A 25,038-nucleotide genomic window follows, 5' to 3' on the forward strand; every position below is an offset into this window, starting at 1 on the left:
GTTTGCACTTTCCACCCAAATGTAAGAATATTTTTCGGGGTGAGAAACTTCCAAAGTGAAGTTGTTGTTTTTTTTGTGTTTTTTTTTTTTTAAAGAACTTTGAAAATGTTTTGCGGTGGACTGTCCAGAGATGATACAAAAAGATATTTTTTCTCATGTCTACTGTCGCTTTATACACTAGAAACAATAACACAGCTTTCCTACATTAATTTGCCTGAGTCTGTCAATTCAATTCAATTCAATTCATGAAACATGTCATCTCGAGGCACTTTACAAAGTCAAATTCAATCAGATTATACAGATTGGTCAAAAATGTCCTATATAAGGGAACCAGTTGATTGCTTCAAAGTCCCGACAAGCAGCATTCACTCCTGGAGAAGCATAGAGCCACAGGGAGAGTCGTCTGCATTGTCCATGGCTTTGCAGCAATCCCTCATACTGAGCAAGCATGAAGCGACAGTGGGAAGAAAAACCACCCATTAGCGGAAAGGAAAAACCTCCACCTTTTTCTGTTTGTAACCTACGGTAACAAACAGAAAAGACAGATAGTTCTTAATTATGGTGCCTGAACCCCAGAATCTATGAAGATTGTCATGTTCCCTACAAAAATCGCTCTAGATCTGCATGTGTTCACCCTTTTATTGTTGTCAACAGTATATATACTTTCCCATGTCTAAAAGTTTTAGGCATAAGTCAGAAACTGATATCAAGGTATAATTCTGTTGTAAACAGTTACAGTTTGAGCGTTGTATTTGTTGTGGCATGCAGAATGTGCATGCGTGGCACTCAGAATATATGACTCTGTTACTGGAGCCTCTCTCCAGCGGTCACTAGGCGAGGGGCAGGCAAACTCACACAGTCGCACCTAAAGGCAGTTTGAGAGACCAGTTAGCCTTTGGGAGGAAGTCAGAGTACCCGGAGAGAACAATTAGACCATGTTAAGTATTTTTGTTTTAAAACTAAGTATAGAATGTTCAAAATGCTTATTTTTTTTGCTTATAACCACAAAAGGTAACCTAGCGTTGTATTTATTTGTTCCTCCTTGTCACCTTTTTATGCCCATTTTATATTCCTCAGTAAGTGATTCATTTATATTTTATTTAACAGTTTGTATATTTTCATACCGTCGATATTTCCCCTTTCTAGTCCAGTACACTTTTGGCAAAAAAAATACACCTGCTTTTAGCAACCAGGTCATAAAAGGGTTTATGAGTGCCTATAAACCATGTTTGTGCATTACCAGGAGCAAAGTAGGGAAGCACACGCAGCACACAGACCAGTACTTTAGTACAAATTAGGCCGTGTGTTGATGTTTTTAGAGGCTGCTTTATGGGCTTGACTGATTCTGGCAGAATTTCGATGAACATCCTTCTTGTCTAAACAATGCAGTGCGGGAATACTGATGGCATGCAGCATACTGTAAATGTTCCAGTATATGGTTTTGCTGTTGCTCTTTTTTTTTTCCCCACCATGCTTCTGGGCAGCTGATTGGTTTGGTGCTGGTAGTATCTCTGATATTTTGATGCCGCCGTGCTTCAGGTTTCGTTTAGATATTTTGATGCATGTGAACCCTGCCATCTCGCGTGTGTACCGTCGTGCATGTCTGGTCATTTGAGCGGCAGCTAGTACGAGGGCGCCCAATAAGCAGGATGGTGGAGTACGGTGAGGCCGGCCTGCCAGCCAAGCAGAGTGCAGATAAATCACAGGATGAATTTTTAATGCAATCCCCCCCGAGGCTGCTGGATATTGCAGAGAAGGCACCGAGTTGTTCCCTTTTTTTTCCCTTCCTTTCCTGCTTGTTCTGTCTCTCAAGGACTATTTTGAGGAGAAGTTTATTTTTCTTTCACATGGTTTCTTTTTTGCGCTAAGGAGGTGTGACATCTTCCCAAACAGCATTTCTGAAATGTTTTTCCGTGGTATTTATAGGTGATGCTGTTTTTTTTTTTTTTTTTTCTGGGTATTAGTTTCACTATGAAGGCTTGTGCTGTCAGCTTCTGAACAAACAACCCTTTGTTTTCACTCCGGCTTCCAAAAATTAATAAGAGCTCTTTATCTACCTCTGCAGTTTTGACACCTTTTTGCCTTCATTTTCTTATTTCTTTTCACACTTTTAGACACACTGAAGAGCATTTTGTCATATCCACCTCCTAAACATAAACACATTTAAAAAGTTCTGTTTAAAAAAAATAATAAATAGAGTAAAGGCATTAAGTGCACCTCGGACGAACACATGGATGAGGTTTATCCCTTCTATCTGCACTGATATTGCTCTCGTGAGTCTTGTCCTTGGCGTTAGGTCATGTAATTTATAGCAGATGGCTGCAGAGACAGGAGGAGCTTGGATGAGACAGGCAGCAGAGGAGAGGAGAGTCGTGGATTCTGCTCCATTTAGTAGTGCGGTAGCTGCTACTGGCAGCACGTGTAACTGATCACAGCACCTTGAACTGATGTGCTTTTACTGCAGGGCATTAAGGACAAATGTGGGGCTGATGGATGGAGGTGATGGAAGTGATTAGCATGAATGATCACATAATGTTTTTATATCCATGTTTCGCTCTAACGCTCCTGTACGGTTTTGTGTTTATTGAGTTTTCCTCCGATTTTTTTTTTTTTTGCCACGGTGTGCTTTGTGTTTTCTTGCATTTACAGCGTTCGGACGTTAGTGCACACTGTAAGTTGTAAATGCTCGGTAATGTGGTTATGTAACACGGTCCTGCCAGCCGGTAGGTTCCAGTGGAGCATGAAATGGGGTGTAATTGGTGAGCGTGTGGCCTAAAAGCACCAGTGACATGTGAAGGTGTACAGCCCATGAAACGGAGTTCTTCCTTTTTTTGCATTTTTTGTCATAATAAGACATTATTGTCAAAGAAATGCTAATATGCAGTTTCCGACTGATGATTTAATTTTTGAAGGGAGTCTATGTGAGGATAAATTGCTACCCTTCTTAAATTATGGCTTAACCACTTTTTTTTTTGTTTAATTTTGTTTCCCACACTAAGACAAGCTACCTGTAGAATCAATTAATAACCCCCCCCCCCCAAAAAAAAAAAACCTTCTGACAACGTCATAAAGTAAGCAAACAGATTTATGTAAAAACTCATCAACAAATCCACTTCCAAATGACTATCATAGCCATTATATTCAAAGTAAATCTGATTAAATTGCTGTAGCATAGCCTTAAACAGACGATTCTTGCTTGAAAACCCTCTGATGACTCTGAATTGAAAACGCACTAATTTATGCAGATTCACAAATATGGCTCATTAATTAAAAACTTGTTGTTCTTTCCTGTTTTGTGAGTGAGTGAGTGAGTGAGTGAGTGGTTGATGCAAACATAGACACGGGTTTAAGTATGAGTGTTTAATTTCAGTCCAATTAATTGTGAGCCTCTACCCTAAAGTAAACGATGCCAACTCGTCCAAATGAGACAATTAAAATAAAGTGTGATAAAACGCAACATTTGTAAAGCCAAACATTCACATTTAGAAGATGTTTTTTGGGCCAAGCTCAGACTCTGGGTGGAATGAAATTAGGTTTTAAAGACGACTAAAAAGGAATAATAGCAGTAGTTTCTCTTTAAAAACCTCTCTTCTTGCACTAAATGAAATCATTTTGATAATCCTTACTGATCCGAAGTGTAGTCTCATTTCATGTTGGTGTGAAATAACGTCTTTCTTACAGCGTGTGAAAACATCTGGTTTCAGCTCCATGAACTGTTGAAATGTCGGTGTGTACATCGTTAATATAGCGATATTTGTTAGCTGTTATATTCTTAATTGCATGCATTCACAGTTACCATGCCAACTATATATATCACGCCTGTTGGATGAAATCTGCACTAGATGTTCTGATGTAGATGATCATTCCAAAGACGCTAAAAGTCACAGTGTTGGTTACATCAGAATGGCAATGGGGAAAAAGGAAGGAAAGTGTCTGTTACAACAGAACGTTGTTGCAAGATACAGTAATAATATTGCAAATCTCAATTTACAAATGTCCAGCTTTAATCATCATGTTAATCACCGTATAATGGATGGATTCATTCATAGAGCTGCTGCTCCCATTAACTTTGCATACGCTTTGTTTTAATTTTCCATAGAAAGTACCCCTGGCTTAGTTATTTTTTTGTATGCACATCCCTCCTGTGATCTCCACTCCCAGCTGCTCAAAACAGATGAGAGAGGTTTGAGATGGTTCTGCTGGATGTTTCATGCTGTTAAAATGATGCCGTTCTTTCTACCGTCACCATACAATGACAGTGACTTTATGCAATTAGGCTGGGGGATTTAATGGACTTTGACTAATTTAATCATAATCCAAATGCATGAATTATTTGAATTTGGACTGAACTGGAGATGAATTGAACTGGTTTATTGTGTAAAGTGTCTTGAGGTGGCATTTGTTATTAATTGGTGTGCGGTACAAATAAACTGGACTGAATATTGCTTTGCATGAATGAGATGTTGCTCAAAAGCAATGCGGCTAAAGAGAAGAGACAAGCAATTTAATGTACAAGTTTTAGATGAATCATCATGTTAGCAGACTTAATTGTGTATTGTTGACATTCTGCATGCACATGCAGACCCTCTTTAATTATAGTTCATAATCTGCGCAGTTGTCGTAATTCTTGACTTCTTGGCAGAGTGTCCCGTCGCAGTATTGCGTCCACGTTTTTTACAGCCAAGCAGGCTCAAACACTATAAACACTGCTCCGTTAACCGTAACTCTGCAAAAAAAAAATACCTGAAGTCAATTATTGCTGCCTCTGTTCAGCTCCAGGTTAATGTGCTCAAATTGAATGCAATCTAATTTTGACTCTCGAGGCAAGCCGGATCACAATCTCTCTGATTCATTCATCACGCTTGAGTTATTTCCTCTCACTCCCCCATTTATTAGACAAAGCGACAAGGGAATATACTGTACAGGTAGCTGCCAATAGCCGCCTGCCTCTAAGAGACATCCTGTTGTCGATCCAGAAACAACACGACCACGGATCTCGATGATAACCCGCGAACCTGTGATGTTCCGCTCCAGGTCCTGTCACAGCGGCGCTCGCTCACTCGCCGTAATGTCAGCAGCATTATCCGCGCACACGCTGTCTCGCAGGGTCGATTCTTGTCAGTGAGTCCCACTTAACTGCGCTGATTTACATGGCCATCCCAGCAGCTGGCCAACAACGTTCCCCCCCCCGCAGTCAAGCAGTCATACATAGATCCGCTGGCACCGTCCCGCCTCTCAGTTTGGTTTATGGTCACAGAAGCTCCCATTAGCTACAGCTCATAAAATCTGCAATGGCTGCTCTGTTAAACACAGCTTTGGGAAGGCACACAAGGATGAGATGGATAACCCGGCGTTGTGAGAAAACGTCGGCTGCGCTCTCAGAACTGTGAGTCATTATATGTCAAGTTTCAATGCGTCAGAATTTGTTTGGTATTTCTTAACTGACATCGCAAAAGATAAATAAAAATACACTAGAAACGCTGGATTTCCGGGCCCGCTAAACAGGACACACTAATAGGAGCTGGTGTCACATATTTTAATACAGCATTATGTCTTCAGGGCGTCTTAAATGGCCACGTGTTTTTATCCGTCATTGGCTACAGAGCTGCGGAGAAGCAGAGTTGACCCTCAGTGAGAACTCTCCCAAATGTAGCCAACAACGCTCTACATCCTGAACCACACAGGATGTGAGGCTGCAATTATTATGGTGCTGCGCTTGTTCTCCACGCTGGTAATGGCTTTATCTCAGTCACTTCAGTGAAAGAGAGTGTCACCGTTTCAATTAGGATCAGCGTGGAGTGTGTGTGTGTGTTTTATTTGTGCGCACGTCCTTGTGTTGTGAGTACGTAGATGTGATTATTCCATCAGGAAGAGCTGCTGCCATTTAAAAAAACGTTGATTTCAGGAAGAAGCTTTATTTTTAGGATTTAGAAAAAGGAAGCTTTTTTAGTTGTCTCCGGGAATTCATCACAGACTTTGTCCGTTTGTGCGCGCAAAGGTGGTCCTTGGATTTTAAGTAGATTGATAATAGCCCTCAGGCTCCGCCACTCTGAAAAGGTCATCTGTGCTCTTTGTGTGTGTTGCGTTTGAGCGCTGATGTGTTGGAGAATAAAGGGAAATGTGGGGCTTTGAGATAAGCAGGTCCACTCTGCAGCGAGGCTGGAGCTCCATCCTCATGTTAAACTCACACTGCCTCACACTGAGCAGGAATATTTGACGTCGTCGACGATTCTAAACTTTATCGATCTGAAAGTTACGATGGTTTTATTTGTGTGATAGTGGCATATTTATTAAAATAGACCGACAGAGAAAGGAAGTAATTGACAGAGAGTAAAACAGTGTAAATGTTTTGCTGAGTAAAGTGAATGAACAACCATGGAGGTACAAACAAATTTATTAAAATAAAAATATTTTTTAAATGATTACTGAAATTTTCAAGCACAATTAAAAACAGGAATGATCATGGATAGAGACAGCTAATTGTATTGTTTTGCAACTAGTATTTTTGGACGATGTTGGTATTCTTTTTTTATTATTATTATTAGTCTCACCACATTTAAGCTATATGATAGTAATTGTTGTTTTAACAAGTAGAGTAGTTTTTGCATCCATACAACGTTGCTATTTAATGAGCAGCTAAAGTTGTTTTACTACTGATATTTAAGAATTATTATCCCATTTCAAACTATCATTCCCAAACTATCATTGCATTTTATAACCCGCTGCTATAAATAGAATGGAATTGTATTGTATTTGTATAATTATGAAAACACACTGAATCTGATTCTATTGTAGCTGAATAGTGAGCTCAGTGGAAAACCTGCGTCTGCCGTTCATATTTTTCAAATATTCGGATCATGAAGGCTAAAGAAGGTTTATTTATATTATTATTTATATTGCTAGAACATTTATATTCAAGGAAAACTTTTAATTTTAAAAACACGTTTTCTTTGACTGGAAGTTATGATATTGTTTCAAAGGAGTGATTGTAAGGAGGTCTTCCAACTTCCAACCAGACTTGGAGCTCGTCTCCAAAGTAGAAACATGCATAAATCTGCTGAGCAGATTGAATTGCTCTAAGGCCAATAAAGATTTATTTAACTCATTATTGAAAACAGGTTGAATGATTATTAAAGGGGAGTCATCGAAAATGTGTAAATAAACCTTTTTTTTTTTTTTTTTACATTGCTTTGTCTTTTTTGAGATGCCTGTGTCATTTACTATCAAACACAGACCTTTTGGCTAAATTCAAATAATTTGACATCAAACTCTGCCAAGGTGTACCTGTATCTTTGTCACATGGGATCACTGGCAGTGGTTCAGTGGTGTACCCGACACCAGCGTTTTATTCGCTGCCTTTAAGATGTCTTCTCTACTTATACCACCAGGACTCTGGATGTGACATGAGAAATGATGAAAACAGGAATACTTTTACCGCAGGGTTTTTTTATGTAAATCCACATGTAGACACAGAGCTCTGTCTGGCTGCTATTTAGTGCAGGATGAAAAAACAAAAGCACCCACTGCACCTGCTGCTCCACTTTATTCATCTCTTTACTTTTCCTTTCATCATTGGGCGTCCACCTTCACGACCATTTTTGTTCCTATCCGTTTTTTTTTTTAAAGACTGTACTGTTCTCATTTTCTGTTCCTGGTGTTATCCATTCTCCTCCTCCTCCTCCTTTACTCCCGTGGCAAGCTCCCTCCATTTTCTGTCATTAACTCTCCCCTGAGACACCCTCATTTGATGCCTGGCACCTGGTGTCCTCCTTCTGTGCGTTCCTTTCATAAAACCTTCTGAAGAGCACGAAGGAGCAAATCAGAAAGACTGAAGAGCTGACACGAATTCCCAAGGCCAAGATGTGTGATTGAATTAGGACGGGGCGGATAGGGTGTGAGTATGGGGTTAGGATGGATTCCTGATGGCTTTGTGTGCGTTTATGCCTGGATCGGTGAGCTCTCGTGGGTTTCTTATTCATAAAAAAAAAAAGATATACTGGATGCTGTGTCAGCAGCTAGAACGCAAGAAATGCTCCTGCATCCACAAGAAGGTTCAGATTTTCTAATTTTCTTGTATCTTCTTGTCTGTTGTTTTCTTTATAATTAAATGTGGAAAAAAAACACACAAGTTGGTTTTGTTTATTTGTTTCATTACGATTAAAATGTTTCGTTTCTCTGTTGTTTTTTTTTACCAAATTTCATCCGAATGACAAAATCCGTCAATTGTCCTCGTTTTCAGAGGTCCTTCCGTTCCTTCAGCAACGACGACCGCCACGTCATGGCGAAGCACTCCAGCATCTACCCCTCCTCGCAGGAGCTGGAGGCCGTCCAGACACTGGTGTCCACCGTCGAGTGCGCGCTCAAGCAGGTCGCCGATTGGCTGGATCAGAACGGCGGCGATGCCCCCGACAGCAACTCGGACAGCCAACCAGCAGACGCCACAGAGGAGGACGACCCCGGGGAGGAGACCGGGGAAGGAGCGGAGGAACCCAGTGAGGGATACAAGTGAGCAGAAAAATTAACATGTATAACACTAACTGAGATCTGGTATTAGTTTTTAGCCACGGAGGCCATGTTTAATGTTTATGTCAGTAACGTACAGGAAGATGCTGATTAAACACAAGTGACATAGTTGTAGAAGGAGCCCAATCTGGGGCAGGGCTGGCAGTGGTTCAATTAGATGGGAATTTGAGATCTTCATGATCATCATCACGCTGACAGCGACAGAGAAGCTAGTCAGAGTTGAGGGAGCTAAATGCAGGGATATCCTGGAAGAAAACCTTCGGCGGTTTAGAAATGGCTCATGTGAGCAGTTGCCAACGGCAGCATTGGAAAAAGCGTGCTCAAGCACTGGATAATTAAATCTAACTTATCTGTAAATTGTGTCTTGAATGAGTTTTACTTCGCTTTCATGCGTGTCCGGCGCAGCGGTCCTCTGCTTACAGCTGAGAATAAAGAGACAAGGTTACATGTTTGTCTGGGGGACATTTTTCCCTGCCGCGGAATCACAGATCAAGTCTTGTGATCTAATTAGTCGAAAAGTAGCCCAGGGAGAGGCGTGCCCAGGGCACCATTTATGTGCGAACCGCCACTGGCCTACAGCCATCGCTAAAGTAGTCATCTGTTGGAATGGCCTAGTCTAAGTCCAGACCTAAATCCAATTAAGAAACTCTGGCAAATCTTGAAAATTTATATTCACATATGCTTTGCATCTTGTCTGACTGAGCTTGAGGTTCTTTGCAAAGATGAATGGATAACATGCTTAATCTCTAAATATCTCATGGGATGCTGGAATAACCAAATCTCTTACAGCATCAAGTAGTAGTTTGGATTTTAGTATAGTACCTGCAACATTATCAGTAGCTTTCTGGGAGCCTCCGTGGCTCAGCGTGTGTCGGCAGAGGGAAATAACTCTACAGCTTGGCGGCATCTGGGCAGACACCGTCTTCATGGTTGAATATCTTCATGAATCTTTTTATAAATGGTTCACCGCTTCTCATTAAAGCGCCGAATTGCGCTGTCTGATCTTATTTTGTCGTATTAACGGCAACGTTGTACTTTAATAATTTAATCATGCTGCCTGTAAGCTGATTATTATGTCAAGCAAACAAGGTTTGAAACACGTTTTGAATGGAGCTGTTTACCAAGAGTGTGTATTTATCAGATGTTAAAAAGAATATTGGGAGGATTTTTGGGCATAATATTGTGAATATTTACAGTGAGAATTGATTAGAGAGTGAAAACTTTACAGATGCAGACGGATGTTGTGTTCCAACTTGCAGAGGATGACTTATTTTACGTTTATTTGTGAAGCAGGGAGTCCGGCGGAGGCGGCTTGCTCTGTGGAGTGATGAGGGTCGGTCTGGTGGCAAAAGGACTCCTGATCAAAGGCGACATGGACCTGGAGCTGGTGCTGATGTGCAGAGACAAACCCACACAGACACTGCTGGACACTGTCTGTCACAATTTACCCACACAGATCCAGGTCAGAGACGCACGCTGACCCATTCGTCCACACAAGCCCACATGCTAGTATCTACTTTATGCCGCTCCTCTGCTGTTTTCTTTCCCACAGCTGGTTAAAAAGATACCCGTTTGGCACGCACGCATAAGAATTTTCCTTTAATTCAGTTTTTGAAGTTGAACAAAAGACAGTGATGATGTTGATGCTTTTTACGCATTTCTTACCGGGCGAAAAAATTAAGCGAGTCGAACGGGCCTCCAGATTTTTCCGCCTCTGTTTGCCAGCGTTCACCGAGCCGCTAGCAGAAAAGCTCTGTGGGTGTTAGTGTGAGCATAAGTAGGCACGACGCAGCAATATCGTCAAGTGTGAAGTTGAGAGGTGTCATGTCCATGTGTCACATTTCCTCATTAACAAGTCATGGCTCTGAAGTGACGCTTCTGACAATGATCCAGCGATGAGCTCACACAGAGGAGCAACAAACAAGAACAACAACCTTTTATCTTTGTAATTGTTTTCTCTATTCTACCTCCTCCTCAAACAGTTTTATCCTACATGCGAAGGGATGAAGCCACCACCTATTTATTTGCTTTAACTTGCTAGAAGGCAGACTTTTAGGTGATAGGTGGTGTCAAGGGGCGGCGTCAGTGCTCAAGATATCTAAAAGCGTCCAGAGTTTCAGTTCATCCTTTGCTCTTGATTATTAGGCGTCTCCACAAGATTTTTTTGGAGGGAAGCTAGAAACGAATAGAACAAAAAAGTGGCAATACTGAAAATAACAATGTCAAAAGACACGCTTTCACTTCAGGAACCTTTTCCTGGTACCAGTCTACTTAACAGCGCCTACAGAGGTTAAAACAAATTACCCGGATAGAAGTATAGCCCAAAAACTAGCCCAGGGTGGGAGGGTGTGCTTTTAAATTACCCTGGATGTCCAGGGTAAGGCTTTTCAGAAGGAGGGTGCTAAGCATTGCACATTGGTAGAAAAATCTCAGTTTTGGTCATCACAGTTTAACCTGTTTGCTGTCAGAAGCAGGAAAATATAATTTATACCATTTCTTTTGAAAATTTATGAATTCTTGTATCAAATAATACAATTTGAAATTGAAGCGGAGCCAAATGAACAGATAAAGCAGGTTTGAACTAGTTTGTGCGATGAAGTATACCTCTAAAATTTGCATTAAACGTTGCTTTTGTCCTTTTTTTATTTAAATTTCCAATTTTAGATCAGAGTTTTTCCCCTGCAAATGTTTTATGAACATTTTAAAAAATGTAATTACGCTAAAGCTCAATCCTTCTCAGATACCTTATAGCAAACATTATGTATCACTTTTCTTTTGGTACATAATTTTGAATATCATTGGAAAGTTAATTTATTTCAATAACTTTATTTATTAAATGAAACACATATAGATGAATTACACTCAGACGGATGCATTCCAGCCTTTCTTTCTGTTGGTTTTGAGGCTCTTCCACTTACAGCTAATAAAAACATGACATTTAAGATTAAATTATTACATTATAGCAGTCAAAAACATTATAATAGAGAAATGTGGGCTTGTTGAAAAATATATTTAATACCTGCTTAAAAGTTATTTTCCAAAGGTTCTTTGAATTTGAATGAGCCTCATGGATGCTTATTCTAATTTATGGAATATGAATGCACAATATTTTATTTGATAAACATCAGTTAATGTGACATATTTCTCCATGGTTTAAAAGCATTTTAATTTTTGTTTCGGAGTGCAGCTGGCATGTAAAACCTAAAAGTTATTCCTGCGTTGTAATCCCAGTCGGAGCTCCTGTTCTTCCCTCCGCTGACACAAATACAGTGAAAGCAGAAGACTGGATGTATGAAATATATTTAAGCTCAATGCAGTTTGCAAAAAGCTTGCAGTAACTTTACATAAGTTATAGAGAGAAGACGCTGTGAACAAAAAATTGGTTTTATCGCTGCAGGCTGCTAAAGGGAGCGAGTCTGCAGATGTAATTTACATAAATAGCAGCATTTAAAAGACGGACAACTAGCAGTCCAGGGGAGATTAACATTGTTGGTGTTTTTTTGTTTGTTTGTTTTTTTCTTTTAGATCAAACTAAATACATTTGAACAATACTCATGTTTTCATGACCACTCCCAGGAACAAATTGCATCAAGATGCAATTTGATATTGAAGCTCAGAAATGGTTGTTCCCTTAAGTTAACTCTTTTGTTTTTCAAAAGAGATAAAACCTCTTCTTTTAAAAGTGGAACAGTAAGTATTGTTAACCCTCTATGGCATAATTCTTTTATTTTAGAAGAAAAAAATATTTCACCCTAGTTTTTAGGAGCTTAGGGGACTAAAGAATTTTGCACAGTACCATAAGTACTTCAACTAAGTTATTGCTGCACTGCTGCCACAGAACATTTTGCAATCAGCAAGCATCCTGTTTTAGTATCTTTAAGACATGCTGGAAACCTTTTCCTGCTAAACAGGGCTGTGCATAAATAAACTCTGCTTATTAAGTTCACTTTTATGTCTCGTGAGTAGGAAAAAGGCACATTTTCTCTCCTGTGGGTGTGTGGGAGCAGGCAAGCAGTCTCATATCGGAGATTTTGATGTTCTCCCCAGAGCCAAATGGCCCCTTGTGAGTCATTGCTCATTTTGACAGTGACTGTAACACTTAGAAAGAAACACTTGTTTTACTCACAGAAAGATTCACTATGAAAGCTGCATTTCTAAGGATGTGACTTTACAAACAAAATATTCAGTCTATACTATTGTAATTTTATGTAGTAGACCAGTGGTGCTTGGAAGTCTTTACCCTACGTGTTGTGAACATTTCCCTGGATCCACAAAACTGGTTCATTACAAGACCTCTAATGACATACTCGGGAGATTATTCAGCCATTTTAGTTAGTTGAGGTGGACCACGGAAATATTTATGAAACATGCAGAGCACTAACACTTAAAGAGTAACTAACCCTTAAATCAACTTGTTTTGCAGATAAAAAAAACTCTAAAAAAAACACTAAAACTCTACAAATCGGACCTAAAGAAATTATATATATATATATATAAATATCTATCTATACATATCTATCTATCTATCTATCTATCTATCTATCTATCTATCTATCTATCTATCTATCTATCTATCTATCTATCTATCTATCTATCTATCTATCGAGCGCTCGCGCGCGCGCGCGCGCGCTCTCTCTATATATATATATATATATATATATATATATATATATATATATATATATATATATATATATATGTATGTATGTATGTATGTGTATATATATATATATATATATATATATATATATATAATGTATATGTATATATGTATATATATATATATATATATATATATATATATATATATATATATATATATATATGTATGTATGTGTATGTATAGAAGGCCAGCAGTTTCCTATTAGCCAGTTTAGATGACTTTTGCTTCAGCTGTAAGTCTTCCTGTGACCTTGGCCCTCAACTGTTTTCTTGTGTCTATTGGCCCGCCACAGAAGCTGACAGAGGAGAAATACGAGGTCACAAGCTCCTTGCCTGAGGCAGCCATCCTGGTACAAACTACAACAGATCCAAAGCTTAAGCTGATGATCACGCTCACCTCACCAGCCATGAGGGAAGACGAAGAGCTAGAGGAGGAGGAGGAAGAGGAGGAAGAACAGGAGGAGGAGGAAGGAGAAGAAGAGGAGCTGGAGAATGGGGGAGATGGAGAGGAGGTGGTGGAGCAAGCAGAGGTAGAGGCTGTAGAGGACGAGCAGGAAAAGGAAAACGGTGAAGGTACGACCCCTGAATTTGGAAGGTATCCATTTTTATTATCTGATAAGGCTATCCACCCATACTCACACAATTAGCAGATTTTTTTTTTAATTAATTTATTTTCATTTTATTTATGGTTTTTGTGCTAAATGTTTGTGTTGTGATACTTGATTGTTTTTGTTCCTAAACAAGTTTTGAACTCATTAACTGATGATGTCACAAGACAAGACCGGAACAGGCAGAGGTGGGTAGAGTAGCTAAAACTACACGGAAGCAAAAGTACTCATAGAGGTCATTATATAAAAAGTATTTTCATAGAAAAGACTGATCTAAAAGAATCTAGTAGATGACTCTTGTAGTAGAGACTTTCTTGGATTTTATTGATTTACTAAAGATAAACATTTTGTGTTTGTGTGTGTATATATATATATATATATATATATATATATATATATATATATATATATATATATATATATATATATATATATATATAAGCGTGTAACAGACATCTGTGCTGAAATACGGTTAGCCTTCCTGGTACCTTCTGAAGTTGGCTTTGGGTCAATTTCCTCGTTAGCCAGTTTGAGGAAACTTTCTGTACCTGCCTCCTATCACAAAACTAGGATAACTGCAAAAGTGTCAACGTCTACTTTTTGTTCATACCAACTGTAATAAACAGTTGCCATCCCACTATAGGAAATAGTTTTAACTTCTTTCAGCTTTCATGCTTCCTGTGAATCAGTTAAAAAACTGAAACTATTAGCTTCCCACATTAGCAACTCAGCAAGACTTGGAAGCACTCAGGTGTGCTGTGTTTACTAATTTTAAAAAAAGATCAAACTTTCTGCACAGCCGGTCACCGTTAAGTCCCTGTTTAGATGAAAATCATCCGACTCCAGTCACCAGCTGCTTACTCTGTGCATCCTAATTTAAGATTGAATACGTCCGTTCCGATCAACGGGGATCGGCATGTTGTTCTGTGATGAGAAAAAAGCAAGCGGTGCCTCAAAGTAATTAGGATTTTACAGTCAGTCCTATATTTCTGCAGAAGCTGACACTAACAATGGGTTTTACTATAGTAGCAACTTTCTTTTATTAGTAAATATGCAAAAGAACCTTACACAAAAAACTCTGAACGTAACATGTATAAAACAGGAGGAAGTTGCGTAATTTGTGAGAGAAGTTTGTGTTGAGAGAAGTGAGAGAAGCAAAAAGGTGAAACCAAAGGCCAAGCCACCCTAAGCTGTTGTAAAGAGATAAGAACTTAGTAAAAAAAATGTAGATTACAAAATGTCCTTAAAATGTTTAATTTGCGTAATTTCTTCTTCGACTAGCAGACCAACAGGGGTGCAAAAATAAGTATCAGCATAGCAATTTATCTTTAGCTCTGGAAAACTCACTTCACGATGTTGCAAATTTCTGTTACAAGCAACTCCAAAAGTCTTCAGAGAAGTGAAGAATCTCCTGGTGAAAACTTTACCGCTGCTGTTTGTCAGTTTAGCGTTGGCCCAGTTCTCTCATGTGCTGACCTCAGACCTGCTTTTCCAACCGAATCTGACCATACTGTGAGGCGGCACGATAAAATGTAGCTGTTTCCAGACTTTTAAAGCCAAACTCCTAGAGTGGAATAAGAAATGAACCAGCACTGAAGTAAAAAAAAAAAAAAAAAGGCTTTGTGTCAGAAGGATCTCTCACTGCCGATAGTAGCTGTCATAAAAAAAAGTCCTGAGGGAGATGCACCAACCTTCTGAAAAAAAAAAAAAAAAAAAATAGATTTGGGAGGCTCCAATAGATGTAACAAGGCGTTAGGTTCAGGAGGCATGGCTGAGTTATCTCACATCTGGTGTTTGGTGCTCTAACAACCTGTTTTCATGGCTAGCAGAGGCTGGTTATAATTAGTCGTGGGTAGCTGGGGAAAGCAAGGCCAGCAGGCCAGTGAAATCAATAACCAAGAAGCAGTAGCAGCAAGCTGCCCATCCATCGCGTGGCTCCTGTCCAACGAGACACCGGGCTCTCACGGAGGGATGAGAGATAGCACGAAGGTTAGCTGTACATCATTCCACAGGCTTCAGCGAGATGGAGAGAGCGGCTCACATTTCCCCCACATACACACCAGCACATGGTCGTATTTTGCAGCTGATAAATAAACATGCCCGTCTTACTGGATCTAATCTCTCAGATTTGTGAGGGAGCATATTTTTGAAATGACAGGACCTAATATTTCCTGCCATCAATAAGATGTCTAAGTGTGAAAAGGTTTGAAAAAGGCACATATTCAGGGATTATATCTCATGAAACTTTAACCACGAAATCACTGTGGGTGGTGTTGTTTTCATGCTGGTTAATGTAACAATATATGCATGTGGATTTTAGGTAGAATTATTTAATGTATCAAACTGACCCGCTTTAGGCACTTTACTTTAGAATTTAAACTTAAGTCATGACTCTACGACAGGTAATTAAAATTGCAAGTATTTCAATAGTGGAAAACAAAACTTATTCGTTACACAGAGATTACTTTACAGCTAATGTAAACCCTAAATTCAGTTTATCAGAAAATGACAACACTACCAAATATGAAAGCAAACAAAAACAATTATGTTACGACATGCCGGCTTTACGGTTATTGAGACGCCACAGAGAGCCTCACTAAAGACATTGGCTTTCTCCAAGTATATTAATAGGAAAGTTAAGTGGAAAGAAAAAGTGCAATAGAAAGATATGCAAAAGCATCAGCGATAATGCTGGCTTTTCAGAGGATTGTAAAGCCAAACCCAGTCAAGAGCTTGGGGGACATTCTCAATGTGTGGACAGCCTTAACCAGAGACCATGGTGCAGTGGTCCAAAGTCATTTATTTCAGATAAAAACGAATTTGGCATTTCGTTTGGACACCAAGGTCCCAGAATAAGGAGAGAGTGTGGACAGGCACAGGGTTTCTTTTTGTTTTAAGTCCATTTGGAAGTTTTCAAAGTCTGTGACGGTCTGGGGAGCCATGCCATATGCTGGTGAAGGTGCTGATCTAATTTTCCAGCAGGGCTTGGCACCTGCCCACCTCTACAGGCACCGATACCTGCTTCATTGACGATGTTTTCACTGCACTTCATTGGCCAGCAAATGTGCCTGATCCAAACCTCCAACAGAGTATTTTAAGTGTTAACAAGAGGAAGACGAGATGCCAGAGGCAACAATGCAGTCGACCTAAAGGCCACAGGCTGATCGCCTCCATGCCATGTCACAGTGATGCAGTAATTCATGCAAAAAAAGAGCGGCAAGAAAACCCTGAGTCCACATGCTGCACAGTACCTTGATAGACTTTTCATCAGGATCAAATGCATGTATTAATAATCTTCTTATCAGTTTTTCATTAATTGCAAACCATAATCCTCAAAATTAACAGAATCAAACACTTCAATAAACACGCGTATCTCTTTTTGTTTAATGAATTTCTATCAGTTTGATGTTTTGAATGGAATTACTGGAACAAATGATTTTTTTTCAGTGACACATCTAATTTTACTGTGACCTTTATGCCAGTGTTATCCCTGAATACTTGGTTGAAAATAACTCCCATGCGCACACTTACATCTTGTGCTTTTCGTACAGTCCCAGTTGTTCAGCATGGTCACGGAGGCAGGAGGGACAGAACATTAGCCGAGACGCGACAGGGAAGGGAAGGTTTTCTTTTAATGAGACTGAGGGAGACAAGGGTTTCAGAAACACTGTGGGTGATAATGATAAAAGAGGTAGCAGCCAACAGAGAGTTTGCAAGAACTGTGGGAGGACAAGCTTCAGCAGAAAGATTATAATGATCCGCTAGCAGCAGCAGAAGAGTCCCACATGCAGCTGGGACCAATCTGACAGACCTCAAGATACACACTGTCTGCTTTAAAAAGAAAAAGAGCTAAACTGCATCTGAAGGACGGTGTCAAATAAATGTTCTTATGCTGCTTTGCATCAGGCTTATTTAAATTTAACAGTCTGCTGAGGGAAACGCTATGTTATTTTAGGGATGGAAAAAATATGTACCTAGTTGGTGCTTTAATGCATCCAAATGCCTCTTAGTAATGATTTATTACATCGACGTTAGACCTTCCATGTAACCTCAATCACTCATACGCAGCTGCGTTTGATTCAACCTGCCCTTGCAAAGGTCTTGCAGTGACAGACGAGATGCAGACTAACAAAGATTGTGTAAGCCTGAGGAGCCCTGGTGTGTAAGGCAGCGTGAATCAAACGCACCCATAGAAAAGTGTTACTGTACAGAAGATTGCTCGTCTTCCACCAGCCACGCTGCTCTGACTAAACCCTGCCTTGATCCCTCCTGTGTTGTGCTCGTCTCAAATCAGTTCAAACTGAATTTCTTTCATTATTTTTTTTTTTTTCTGCCCTACTTTTGGAGCGCTTGATTTTATTTATTTATTTATATTTGGCTTGCTTGGCGAGGTCCTTGCTTGGCCATTTTTTTTTTATTTATTTTTTTTTACAAAGCCGCAAAATCAAGTGCCCCTAAAGTAATATATATTTTTTTTATTTTTTTTGAAAAACACACAAGCTCTTATTTTGACTCCTGCCTGATGCAGACCGGATCAAAATTCTCTGTAAATACTTAAAGGAGAGATTGATTCGCCTTGCTGGGCACAATGAAATGGCCAGGCCTGTACATTGTCCACCTCAAGGGAAATCAGCACTCCTTGGGTATTTGTTTTGGTGTATGTCTGTAGGGAGCTCTCCCTCATGCAAAGTTGCTTCTTTTTCTGAGACAATGTCTGTGCTCCCTTTCAGTGATTTGTTATGCACATTATAGATATGAACTAAGAAACATTTTTAAGCTCAAACGACTGCAATATCCTTTGATGATTTTGCTTGAAAACAAAACAAGATGAAGTGATAGGAAAAAATGCCTTTAAAAGGGACAGTTCTGGATCTTTTTTTGGTGAACAGGATATAAGTAGGTAATAATTTTGCCTTACTTCATGAAGATGCTCTGAAAGCTGTGTTCTGGTTAATGAGTCTGAAGCTAGCCGTTAGTCTGAGCATGGTCAACATCCCAGCAAGTTGCTGCTGTCTTAAAATCTCCAGTTTCAGAAGCGTCACGCAGATTTATGCGATGACAGTTGTCGCAATTTCATTGCGCTGTTATTTACAGAGAAGCCAGTGATTAGTTAGGAAGGAAATGGAGGCAATGCAACTCCAATTATCTTCAAGTGTGAAACGTGTACTGAGAACAAAATAAACTGTGTAATACTGTATGAAAAGTAAGAAACAGTGTGTAAAAAACAATAAAGCAGTTTCTATAAATACTCTGGACTCCACCAAGGTGCAGTTGTAAAGAAGTCTTTTTTAGATGGAAGTCAATGTTTTTTTTTTTCTTCGATTTTCTGTCAAAATCTTCCTGCTCTGGTTTCTGCCTTAAGGTTAAGGCCAAAACACACCAAACCATCCAATCCGACGTAAAATCGCATCGTAGCGATTAGATCTGGCTGAAGTGAATAGGGCCGAGCACGGCTTGCGGTTCTCTGCAGCTGCACTGCGTGGCTCTGAACAAGGTAGACCCCTGCTCTGTCTCGTTTGGAGCTACGCAGCAATTTGATGGGAAATCCATCAGTCTGACAGTAAGAGGGACACTTATGCAAGGTAAAACACATCCGCTTTGGGGAAAATACAAAATAAGATCTCCAAGGTAAACGGTACTCAATTTTCCGGTCAGATTTGACCCCATAAGGGCCGTCCCGGAAAACACACAGCTGACTAAATAAGCAATAAAGCATTTAAAAAAACAGTGTACTTACATATGCTCGGAGCTCAGAAGTACAGCAAACGGATAAGAAAGTGAAACTGTGATCTTCTTTGAGCTGGTTTGAGCAGCAACTTTAGGTTTTACAGCCAGACTTGTTCATGCAGACGGAATACATATTCTCTCGTAAATAATTGATCTCATGAGTCCGGTGGTCCTTAGAGGGAGCCTCTACACAGCCAGTAGGTGAGGAAAACAGTCTGTATCGCACCGGAACATCGGGGCGGATGGATCGGATGTTTTGGTGCCTTTCCGCCTCTAGGCCCCTCTTTTACACCCGATCAAGATCTCTTGACTCTCTGCGGGACCATTTGACCGCAGCTTGATTGCAGCAAATTTTGCAAATCTCATTTTGATCTACAGGGATGACACTTCTGGCCAAATTTGTCCTTGCAACTTCCCTCTATCTACCATATACCGGCTTATATGTGCAATTTTAATCTTTTATAGTAAGGGGACCTAATCAAGGCATTGCATTATGGGGCGACCATGTGAGGTCCTTTTTGTTTATGAACACATGGAGTAGTCGGTCGGCCATGATGTAACTGGGATTGGGTTGTAGCCTTTGAATAAAGCCGTTGTGGTTAGCATTGCAAATTTTCTGACTGTACCATGCCAGTGTACTTGGGTCACACAGGATGGATATTCCGCGTCTTTCGTAATTAGCTCATTGCGGATGTTTTGTGTATGCTGAAAACCATCCGATATGTAAGGAGGCATGCACTGCCTTTGTGCCACAGAAAAGCTTTCTGAGATTCTGCAAAGATCATCCGTATTCTGACTTATTTTCAATGTTATGGTGCAGATTTTGTCCGGTCAGAAGGGAGCCTAACGCTGACCAACAGCTTTTGCGGGTTTTGTTCTCAGTACTAGTTTTAACTATTTTTAATGGTTTTAAAAATACTCACCTGTACACTGTGACTTCTCCTGCATTGTCTACATTTAAATTGTTTACTTTTAAATCACTGCTGCACCTTATACTGTAATTCAATTTTTACTGCAATTTCACAAGCTGTATGCAACAAAATTTCATTCTGTACTTACTCTGTGTATACAAAATGACAAATAAAGTTGTTTAAGTCTAAGTCTAATTTTAAAATTATTGGTGGCAGCTCCCTTAATAGATTAGTTTCCTGTGTAAAATGATCATAGGTTTCTCAAATAACCCAAAATAGATGTTCATTAAATAATATTTTAGCATACATTTATGTTTTTTTTTTTTAGTTCAGAACTTTATAAGACTCTAAAGCTTCACTTTTTAAACTGCACTGCTCAGACTACCTGCTTGCCTCAGCCTCCAGAACCGTCCCATCTGGATTTATACCAAAAGATCCTGTTATAGTTCACTGCTGCAGGTGATTATAACCTCCCTTCAAAAATCCTGAGTTTATCCCTTAAAGATCTATGAACTGTACACAGAGGGAGCACTTTCTACAAGAAGAGTTCAGCTTTACGGCATGAAAAGCACCTTGTATGTACAAAAAACTGTCCATGCACGTGTGTGTGTATGAACTTCCCATGCACTCTTTCAAGCATGTCTGGGTACATTCACACACATGCAGCCTTCAAACACACACACACTCAGCCATGATGTGTGTGTGTTTTACGTTCTCTATATCGGGTTGTTGTTTTGTGGCAGTGCTGGGTGCTGCTGCGCACACAGTGGAGGCTGAGGAGGAGGGGGAGGTGCTGGATAGACACAGATGTCTGTTGGCCCTGGCAGCGCTGCGACACGCCAAATGGTTTCAGGTCGGCACCCACTCACTTCCTGTCTTCATGCCCCGATGCTTATTGTAGCCTGACGATTCACCCAGGGAGGATATGCTTACCGCCTGCTCACTTTCTATACTTATTATTACCACTCGGTTTACTGAAAGGGAGATGTTTACATTTTTTGGCATAAATTAAAATCTTCGGCTAAACTAATTCAAGATTTGTTAAAAGATTTGCAATTTAAGTTTGAATACATTCTTCTTCTTTTTTACTTGTATTTGTTGTCAAATATTCTCAACCACACATTGGCTGAGAAAGGGCCAGCATTGTAAAGAAATATCGTAAGGCTACAAAAGCAATACTTTATACTTGTTTTTTGTTTCTTTTTGGCTATTGTGTGAACCTGCCTGATTTGTACAGTATGTCAGAGCTTCCTTTTATATTTTTCTCCCATACCGTTCCCCATCTATCCTCCAACTCACCTTACAGACTGTTAAAAAAACGAAAAAGTAGGCGTAATGTCAGGGATCGAACCATCATAAAAAGAGAATTATTTTTAGTAGATTGAGTATATGCAGAATTGTAAAAAACGGAAAGTCTATAAAATGTTATAATCAATTGTAACTATGGGGCTGCTTGGGTATTTCTGCAAAATGACCTTTACCCTTATGCTTAATTTGTTCCCTTTTTTTCCCCCACTCTCATTTTATTTTATTTTTCCTCCCCCGTCATGCCTTACTCCATTTTTTCCCCTCTCCACCCTACTAATTCTCAGGCTCGAGTGAACGGACTTAAGTCCTGTGTTATCGTTCTCAGGATACTAAGAGACATGTGCAATAGACACCCCATTTGGGAACCTCTCAAAGGATGGGTGAGTCTTTTCACTTTTTTTATCTCAGGGTGTTAATTGCATGAAATGAGCCGAGTGTGTCTCGCCTTATTGAACAGCGGAGTCTTTTTTATTGTGCTTAGATGTGTAGCAGTGTTAATTTGGACTCCCCATATTAATTTAGTCACAGCCTCAACTAAAATGGAATGCGGTCTCAGTCGCGATTAAGTTACATCTTGTCCTTTCAGTTTTAATTGGGTGAATTATATCCAAGTTCCGTCCTTAACAGAGTAAATGAATAAAAGTAAATAAAAATAATATCATAATCATCAACAGCTGTGAGGTACCAAGCGAATTGTACGATCTTTAACGGCAGCTCAAGGAGATCACGTTTCATTGGCATTGTCACACGTTTCCATAACGTTCAAATTTTATATGATTACATTTTATTTAATTTTGATGTGTTGGCCGAAATGTCATCTCTGATAATAAATACTGATACCGATTTGAAGCAATTTACCAGTATTTTTGATACTGATAAGTCTTACTTGAAAGCCAGGAACATGAATAAATGACAATACAGATTGCTTTGATAACTTGGGTCAAGAAATAAATAAATAAATAAGTTGTATTTTTATTAGGTTTAACTGTACTTATTGCAGTTTGAATTTATTTTGTGTCGTAAACTTGACAAAAAGGTAGGGAGGAGTTTCACAGGTTCTATTATTTTCAAATCACCCATAGTTAACGTGACAATGTAATTGTTATAAACTCCTCTACACGTATCCCTACAGCCTCAATTAAACCATTAGGTTTTTTTTTAATTTCCCATATATGATTAAATACTTGCATTTTTATTTAAATGATGCTGAACATTTCATTATTATTGGCAACCCTGTTAAAGATGTATAGTAGGTTTTAAAATAAATAAATCCTTTTTTTGCAGTATTATGTGGGGCAAAATTATCTCATACTGAAAAATGTTGAATGCTTTAGTTTGTGGAAGGAAAAGAATCCAAGTTAATAATTAATTGCTTTTTTTTTTTTACCTAATTATTTGGCTACAATTATCCACTAAGGATTCATACCAAACCGATGTATTGCAATACTTTGCTTTTTAACGATGATCAGTCTTGACAAACCTTTAATCCATGAATTCCTGTTTCCTTTGGGAAGCCAGAAAATCTTATTTTTCTGACCCATTCTTCAAAATGGGAAAGATAAGCAAACATGGCATTTAAGAGGGGAGAGGTTCTGATCTTTAGAAGTTTTAGAAATATCTTCAAGAGGATTGGTAAGGAGGGCCGACAAACTCTGGAGCCTGTCGTTGGAGCAACCAATTTGTTTTATTTCAATTTTGCTATTTCAATAAAAGAGCTATTTGTTCTTAAATGCAACAGGGATGACAATGAATGGGAAAGTGCTGCACTATCTAGATATGAGTTGTGTTTATTAACTGAGCTGATAAGTGTTTAAAAAATCATTTTTGCTCCTACTCTGGTGCCAGTTTGTGCCGTTATATTTATTTATTTTACCTGATTAAAGTTATTATGTATAAATATGGTTTATGTAGCTTTCATCTTTATTTGCTTTTTCAGGTGGTATATTTTCACTTTCATTCACTGTTTTTTTTGTTTGTGCTTTTGTTTTTTGTTTTTTTTGCAGCCATTAGAACTCATTTGCGAGAAGGCCATCGCGACTTGCAACAGACCTCTTGGGGCAGGAGAAGCCTTGCGTCGAGTCATGGAGTGTCTGGCTTCAGGCATACTGCTCCCAGGTATGAAACCAGCATTTTTAAAAGTCAACCAGTGAGCATGTTTATTTACTCGCTAAAGCTAGCCGCTGCTGCTGAACAGAGCTAATGGATGTCTTCAGTTTGGCTAGATGCAGATACTTTGGCTCATTTTTAGAGTCGCGAAGGTCGAGACATTGTCAGTGACCCCGCCGAGCCCAGCTGTCTGAGGCAGGTTGTCATCAGGAGGGCATTTAAATTAGGCGCAGCTGAGGAGCTTCTTTTCAAAATGTTATTTGTGCTTGTAGGAAATGCTTACCATAGACCTCCGTTTGCTTTTATTTAATTTGACAAATTTAAAGTCCCTTCAAGGTAAATTTTGGTCTTAATGCTGTATGTGAAAATACCTGCTGCAGGAACGACATCCATCAATTTCAGCTGTTTTCAGATGCAGTCCGCAAGAAACTGAAATGATAATGCTGTATCAAGATAAGATAAGATAGGAGTTTATTAATCTCACAATGGAGAAATCCATCCGTTACATCAGCTCATGTTACAAGTAGTTAAGAAACATTAAATTAAAATAAGGAAAGAAGCTTTATAGATAAAATAATAAAATAAAAACATGACTCCTTATTGAAGTCAGTCAATAACTGTGCTGCATAACATTTGCTTTCATTCTGCTATGCCCATGTCTGTCAGATTGGAGGCAGTTTTCCCTTTCTTTAATTTTAGTTTTTAATAATCAGAATCAACCAAGATGTGTTCTCATCCGATCTTTGATGTTTGCCGATACATCCCAGACTTTTTTTGGTTGCACTAGAGGAGCATCATGGAGAATATAATTATTTTTTATCTACAACGGCCTTATTTTCTCTTTTTCTGGGATACGTTTTTTTTTTTTTTTTTTTTTTTTTTTTACAGGATTCTATGGAGCACTGAAAATCTGTAATAAAAAAAGTAAAAGCAGACTTTATTTCTTATTATGTGGTTTAATAGATTTAAATCTGGTTTTGAATAATAGAGGATTTTACACTAAGGCATGAACTTTATTTTTAGTTTGCCACATCACAACCAGGGTTCTTGTCTAACAATTTTTTTCAGTAGTTGATGCCAGATAAACACACATCCATAAAAAATTAGATAAAAAGGCTTTTTTTTATCATTTTTGTGACTTGTAGTCCCCATAACATCTGATTTTTAAACACAAGATTTTTCAACAAGACTTA

General features: G+C 39.0%; 1 protein-coding gene across 7 annotated transcripts in view; it reads left to right on the forward strand.

Annotated features, from left to right (window-relative positions):
* Window positions 1–25,038, forward strand: part of LOC105932125 (spermatid perinuclear RNA binding protein) — a 110,281-nt gene that overhangs the window by 58,725 nt on the left and 26,518 nt on the right. For 5 of the 7 annotated variants that reach the window (XM_036134712.1, XM_036134711.1, XM_036134715.1 and 2 more), the window contains exons 4-9: window positions 8,240–8,505; window positions 9,814–9,985; window positions 13,479–13,758; window positions 21,175–21,284; window positions 22,024–22,119; window positions 23,743–23,854. In XM_036134712.1, coding sequence (XP_035990605.1) covers window positions 8,240–8,505; window positions 9,814–9,985; window positions 13,479–13,758; window positions 21,175–21,284; window positions 22,024–22,119; window positions 23,743–23,854 — 1,036 coding nt within the window. The remainder of the gene's footprint in view (window positions 1–8,239; window positions 8,506–9,813; window positions 9,986–13,478; window positions 13,759–21,174; window positions 21,285–22,023; window positions 22,120–23,742; window positions 23,855–25,038) is intronic. The other 2 variants (XM_036134713.1, XM_036134716.1) reach the window with 1 other exon arrangement.

Source organism: Fundulus heteroclitus, unplaced genomic scaffold (genome assembly GCF_011125445.2).
Source record: "Fundulus heteroclitus isolate FHET01 unplaced genomic scaffold, MU-UCD_Fhet_4.1 scaffold_9.2, whole genome shotgun sequence".
Classification (NCBI taxonomy): domain Eukaryota; kingdom Metazoa; phylum Chordata; class Actinopteri; order Cyprinodontiformes; family Fundulidae; genus Fundulus; species Fundulus heteroclitus.